The sequence below is a fragment of the Phalaenopsis equestris genome, unplaced genomic scaffold, assembly GCF_001263595.1.
Source record: "Phalaenopsis equestris unplaced genomic scaffold, ASM126359v1 Scaffold213678, whole genome shotgun sequence".
In the NCBI taxonomy this organism is placed as follows: Eukaryota; Viridiplantae; Streptophyta; class Magnoliopsida; order Asparagales; family Orchidaceae; genus Phalaenopsis; species Phalaenopsis equestris.
Window position 1 is genome coordinate 320719 of NW_018232507.1, and position 7204 is coordinate 327922.

Here is a 7204-nt window from a genome sequence, read left to right on the forward strand (position 1 = left end):
ACAGCACCTCACCTAACTGCGACAGAATTGAAATGGTAACAGAACCCGGTTTCTCCAAAGTCTTTGAGATTAGTTCCAGTCGCAAGAGATACAATAGAGAAAAGTGTGCCCCACAAAAGAGAATTAAAACCTGGTGAATCTTTCCGGTGATTGAATGGCTCAGCAAGTACAACAAAAAGAAGCACACTGGAAAAAGTATATGAAATAATTCATTTTCATTAGAAATTATAAAAAAGCAATAAAAGATGACATGAATTAAATATAACTGAAGACAAAAAGAAAACATTAAAAACAAGAAGAATCTCATCCATGACAAGGTTAGTTCTGAAATCAAGAAAGAAATTAGCCAACTTGAATATATATTTGTTCTTCCAAAATAAGAGCAATTTGTTCTTATCGTACTCTATTTTTAAAGGGCCATATTTTGGTCCATAAAATAAGTTTTAAATTTCAAACAATGGTTGGAGTACAAGGACAAAACCTAAGCAATCTTAAAAGGATTACATGTTGAATATCTTTCCATACAGCATTCATTCCTATAGTCCGGATTGGCAAGAGTGCATGATGTCTCTTTTCTTTAAGTATTACAGTATCTAGGGTGTGATTATTTTACTAACTATTAACGCAAAGGGCAAGGTGGAAATAAGAGAATTAAATAACATATAAAAGAGAAGAACACATTATACGGAGAAGAGGAAATTCATTTTTGAGCAATCCAAAAAAATAAATAAATGGTCTATGCATAAGATTATTAAATGGAAGTCAGAATATTAACTTAGTTAGATTATAAAAAAGACTATAAATTTAAAAAAAAAACACGAAGATGATAGAAGGATGTTTCACCATACTGTAAACAGCATGAATATAACCAGGCTTCGTAGCTCGAAGAAATATAAGTATCAATGTAATTGCACGAGAGCATTTGCGCAGGCCCCATGCTAACGTAGCTATAATAAGTACTTTTGTATCTTCTTTATCTGCAAAAATGACGAATGAATTTAGTAGATGGCATTTCAGCCACGAGGCAAATAATAGCCTAGATAGGTGGCAAGAAGTTGAATCCGAAAAAAAAGAGACCATGTATATGAACTTAGTCTGCTCAAAACATAATATTCGGACCACATGATTTAAACATCTAAAGCCAAAAATCTAAAAGCACAAAAAAGCCATGTGGAACAAAAAAAGTGCCCATAATAGTCCTTCACACTAAAAATTACATCAAGTCTAATAGAATCACATCCAACTGAAGACCCAAAACTCAGGTGCACGAACTTGTATCAACAATCAATACAATATTGTAATTAGATGAATTTCCAAAGAAAACACTGAGCATAAAAACTCCATAAAAGTAAATGAACATCTGTAGACAATGGATGCACTTGATTTTTCAGATCTTATGTCTCTTAGTAATCTAATTCAAACAATAAATAAAAAACACAAAACTATATATCATCGAAGCACATCAACAAAATCTATAGATGATAAACAAAAGAAAAAACTAATGATGTTAACGTGTAGTTGATAATAGAGACCTCTTAGACTACAATACAAGTGAACTACTTACTCTCAATTACATCACATATATTTGAGGAGGGGGAACAACAAACATCAACAATGTTCCCAACTTTCCTTACAGGCACAGCACCTATTCCCTCCATAATTTTGAAAGCCAAACTTACCAAGAATATATGCAGCAAGCACTAGCATAACAATAAATTACATGAAACACTATCCAGAAAGCATCAGTAATGCCATGTATAAAAAGAAAGATTTCTATAAAGTAAGAAAACAAAAATGGAAGCAAAATTCAAGTAAATACTGATGGACATTGCCTGCTAAGTGATTACACCGGATCTAACCAATCAAATTTTTAAATGCTTTCAACCAATGCACTTAAACCATAATTTTATCTCTAGCATTAATAGTAGGCAGACCATACCAGAAGCAATAAGTAGCAACATGCAGCTGACGAAACTGTAACAAAATGAAAAAAAGTTTAATAATTTATCTTTCTTAGAAAAAGATATTGAACATAAGTGGTTGAGTTATTTTGATAAACTTTTTAATAAAATTTCTGAAAATACGATCGACCTTAGTGATCATAATATTGTTAACAATAATAAAATGTTTCATTTTTACCGTTGCATTAGTAAAAAATGAGTTGAGGAGCATTTAATGAAAACCAAGGGTGGAAAGTTTGTAAGACCTGATGATATCCCAATTGAAGTGTGGAAATATATAAAAGATTTGGGAATTTCTTAGCTCGCTAAACTCTTAATACTATTTTAAAAACTAAAAAGATGTCTGAGGAATGGAAGAAGAGTATTTTGGTCCCCATTTTTAAGAAAAGCATATGCACAAGAGTGTGCAAATTATAGAGGAATTAAGTTGATGTGTCGTACTTTAAAATTATGGGTGAGGGTAATTGAACATTAAGACATATACAAAGATTTCTCATAATAAATTTAGATTTATGTCGGACAGGTCTACTATGGAAGCTATACATTTATTGAGAGGTTTGATGGAGAAGTTCATAGATAATAAGAAGGATCTACATATGATTTTTATTCATTTAGAAAAAACCTACGTTAAGGTTCCAAGAGATATCCTTCGGAGAGTTCTTGAGAAGAAACGTTAATATGATTTATATTCAAGTCATTAAAGATATGTATACTAGAGCTGTTACTTGTATTCGAACTGAAGGAGGATTAACCAATTATTTTCCTACTTCTGTTGGATTACATCAGGGATCGCCTTAAGCCCATATCTTTTTGCTTTAGTTATGGATGGTCTTACTGGACATTTACAGGAGGATGTACCTAGGTGTATGCTTTTTGCTGATGATATCCTTCTCGTGAATAAGACGAGAGAGACAGCTCAGAAAAAACCTGAATTATGGAGGTCTATATTGGAGTCTAAAGGCATTTGTTTGAGTAGAACTAAAACTGAATACATGGACTAAAACTGAATACATGGAAACTGAATACATGGAATGTAAATTTTATAGTAGTAGCTGCAGTGACAAATTTGTAACTATGAGTGATCAAATTGTTAAAAGGTGTGAACGCTTTAGATATCTCGGGTCTATTGTTCCAAGTGATGGTGATATATGATATAGATTGATGGTGATATAGATGGGGATGTTATTAGTAGAATTCAAGTTGGTTGGTTGAAGAGGAGGAATGTTTCAGGTATATTGTGTGACAGAATAGTACTACTTAGACTGAAAGGAAAACTTTATAAGAAGGTGGTGAGACCTGTAATGCTCTATGGCGTTGAATATTGGTCTTTAAAAGAGAAGCATAAAACTAAGTTAAGCATTGCCGAGATAAGAAAGATTAGGTGTATGAGTGACTTGACACTTAGAGACAAAATGTGAAATGAATATATCTGTGATAGGGTTGGTGTAGCTCCAATGACGGACAAAATTAAAAAAAGTCATATTTAATGGATTGGTCACATTAAACGTCGATCATCTGATGATCTGATTAGGAGAGTAGATGTTTTAGATTTTATTTATGTTAAGAAAGGCGAGGTAAACCTAGGAAGAAAACCTAGGAAGACTTAGGCATATTGTATAAAAAATGATCTTAAATTATCATAATTAAATGAAAATATGACACTAAATAGGACGCAACAGAGAAAAAGGGTTCATGAAGCATAGAGAAAAAGGGTTCATGAAGCCGACCCCACTTAGTGGGATAAAGGTTTTGTGGTTGTTGTTGTTGTAGCTTTTAAGCAACAATTTCAATCCAAGGAAGAATAACTTGTAATGCACACCAGAGAACATTTGAGACCCCAAGCTGACATGGTTACAGAAACTATAGGCGGAAAAGATTGTTTGATAGAATATGGTTTACACATGTATCATTTTAATTAATAAGAAAATTATGGAATTTTATTATTATTAATAATACCTCAGTTATTTCAGTCAATGGATGTTCAAGTCATTTTGTACCACGATTAAAGCATCAAGAATTTACAAGGGTGTTTGGCTGCACTTAGGATTTAAGTTAAGTGGAAATTACTAAATCCGATTTATTAAATCTAGTGATGTTAAATCTGAAATTATGTTTGGTATGATTTCATTTAAATCCACATAACGTATGGAATGTTTGGCATTTTATTTCAGGATTTAACACTTTATAATATGATCCACTTATATCCACCTCTCGAACGAATTTAGTAACTCCCGGATTTATGTTGCGCTGAAGGGATTTTTGGATTTACGTCGACCGAAGGATTTAGCAGAGCTGAAAATGTGTTTGGTGAACTTACATTAAATCCACATGTACATCCACTAAAATAGTCCACCAAACACCGCCTAAGGCTATCGCTGCATTAGCCTCCATGTGGTTGAAATACCAAGTAATTAAGTGAGCAATGACTACTTCATATAGCCTTCATTTTTCCTTCTTTTTGCTGTTTGATTGTCTCTCCTTTGCTTGCATGATCCAGCTCACATGCAACCGATTAGCATATTTATGAAACGGAGAGCTTTTTTTTTCTTTGGGTAAATTTTAGGCCATATTGGTAATAAATGCCCCAAAGAAACTTTAAGGTGTGGTGGATGAAATTCATTGTGCATGCCATGCATCACACAAAAAACGTCAACATTGAAGTTGCAGAATAGATTTTTGTTATATCCTTTTTGGAGGAAGATGTCGAAGCATTTTCAAAATTTATCTAAAAATTAATTATTTATATATAAAAGAATGGATGCATGAAAAAAGATGACAAGGCATAATACTTAATGTCAATATCTCTTCGGAAAAATACAATCAAACATTGATCCGATTGAGAAGTCGAGAATATGGCACAAGATATTTTATGAATCAAAATTTTGAACCAAAAACATGAAAAAACTGAAAAAAATTAAAAAAAAAAATTCCTGGAAAAATTGACAAAAAAATCCCATAAAAAATTTTATATGGGGCCAAAAAAAAATAAAAAAGAATGTATTAAAAGATTGCGAAGCATCATAAAAATCAAGAATAATTTGTGGAGTCATGTTTTGAGGCTCTTACATTCTAAGAATTATGTCAAAGGCTTGATTTTATACATAAGGTGGAAAGACGAGGCTCATAGCCAATGACTATTCTCAGCACGATCATCTACATATGGATGAAGATTTATAATAAAATAATTGTTTGTGATAAAATCCTTTACATGCAAAGGACGATGTTGATATGGTCCATATCCCAATACTTTCCAAGAAGACTCCATATACAAGTGAAGATACAAGCAAGCAAAAGATGAAGAAGAAATCAACATACAACCAAAACAAGTGACGCAACCAAAGCACCAAAGCTGATTTTAAGTAAGGTGTGTGTCGGTCAACTTTTTGATAGATTTGAAAATATGAATATGAAAATAATTTTTTGAAATTTAATTTAATATAATAGATATATAGTTTGAATTTTGAAAGTAGTATGTTTTAATTTTCGAAAAATGAGACCAAACGGATCTCATTCCTCCAATAGTTTGCATAATCGTGTCCGATACCGCGAATACTACACATTCCCGAAGGATAAGTATAAACCTCGGCGATAGACCCAATCATGCAAACTAAGAGATTCATGACATATGTTTGGTCTGCGAACATTTTATATGTGACCGACAAGTTCCTCTATCTAATACAAAGATTAAATAGGGTTTATATTACCTGGGTTTCAAGTTCCCTATAGAGGCAAGTACTTATAGTTAATTACGTCTCAAATGATTGGGATCACAGAAAACTCTCAAAAATTACCAGAGGTACTAGTCTTCAAGATTTCAAGTTTAAGTATTCACGGTAGGACGTGGAAGGGCAAATGGGAGTGGCTCAAATATGAATAGTTATTTTAGGAGTCCAAAGGAAGGAACAGGTAAGGGATGTCATAGATCATTAGAAGAAATCTCAGTGACTTCCCAGACTATCCTACTGTGTGGCTGCATTTTTAAAGATGATGTTATTCAATTATTCAATTCTGTCAATTTTATTATTTGTGACTTACATTTGCATAATACCCAATTAAGCAAATAACTCGCGGAGATAAGAGGTTTTACGTCGTGTCACACAACCTCGGAACCTAAGGCAAGTTAGGACTTACGTTGCACAACATGGTTGTACAGGAGCATAAAGAAGATGTGAGGATTTACGTCGCATTGGGCAAACTATCTCAAGTCCTATGGGTTGTTATTATGCTAGGAAGAGATAATGCTGAAGAATATCCACTTAGTGCTCGGTTTGAATTCCTCGCTGTGTTGCCCACAAAGTTGCGCTCCAAGCTCCTGTCATAGCGGTGGATCCAGTGTTTGAGATTGGTGATTTATGTTTTCCAGTTTTGGTGTCAAAATTTGATTTTATTTTGTTTCAGTTTTGCATGCAGAGTAGTCAAATTGCAAGTAAATAAAAGGTACTTGAAATGTAAAATCCAGTAAAGTAAAATGTTGTAGATAAACTATTAAAGCGTACCTGGGCATCTGCTACTGTTGTGCGATTAATATTGTGATCATAGTATGATTTGCAGCATATTTAAATATACTTGCAAGAAAAATAAATAAGGCAAGAAAATCCAGCATGAAAGTCGTAAAAACGAGTAGTTGAACTCACGAGCAAAAGAAACCTGTAACCACATATGACAGATCAGGACTGAGTATAAGACATTGGTAAAAGTAGGGGCTCAGAGCTGGGTTGTGTGCTTCCCGACCTTGAGTATTGATTGAAAGGAACCCTGCTCTTGCTATAAAGTCTACCGCTAGGAGCGTAGGGACCGCTCCCAGGACTGTTTCTGCTTCATTAAATAAAGAGAAGGAGATTTTATACTAAGAAGTGTCAGTCGATGCTTTTGCCTCGCCGTTTTCCGTATTCGAGATTGGGTCCAACTCAAAGTCCCTGCGACTGACCAAGACACAGAAAATTAAGCACAACCAGAAAATTCTAAGGGCCGAGAAGGCAAAAGCCCCAGAGTTGGCTACTACTGACACCGAACTCCGACTGGATAAGACAGGATTACGTGAGACTGTTGACCTCATTTTTGGTGAGGTCTTAGTCTCCTACTCTTAGAACCTAGGATCTAGCTTTAGGAGTTCTTATTGACCATCCTAGCGGACTAGCAATGGAGCCACCTCCCGTAGAACTTCAAGCCAATTCTTGACTCATTTTTGTGAAGAACTCGCATAAGTGGTTCCAAGCACTCAACTTCTAGTTGTAAGGGCTAAG

The 7204-nt window shown here is 34.0% G+C and overlaps 1 protein-coding gene across 2 annotated transcripts in view; it reads right to left on the reverse strand.

Moving 5' to 3' along the window:
• Window positions 1–7204, reverse strand: part of LOC110036987 (piezo-type mechanosensitive ion channel homolog) — a 116956-nt gene that overhangs the window by 38163 nt on the left and 71589 nt on the right. The window contains exons 11-12 of one of the 2 annotated variants that reach the window (XM_020741550.1): window positions 849–977; window positions 13–186 (exon numbers count right to left, since the gene is read on the reverse strand). In XM_020741550.1, coding sequence (XP_020597209.1) covers window positions 13–186; window positions 849–977 — 303 coding nt within the window. Of the gene's footprint in view, window positions 1–12; window positions 187–843; window positions 978–7204 lie in introns of both variants that reach the window. The other variant, XM_020741551.1, reaches the window with a different exon arrangement.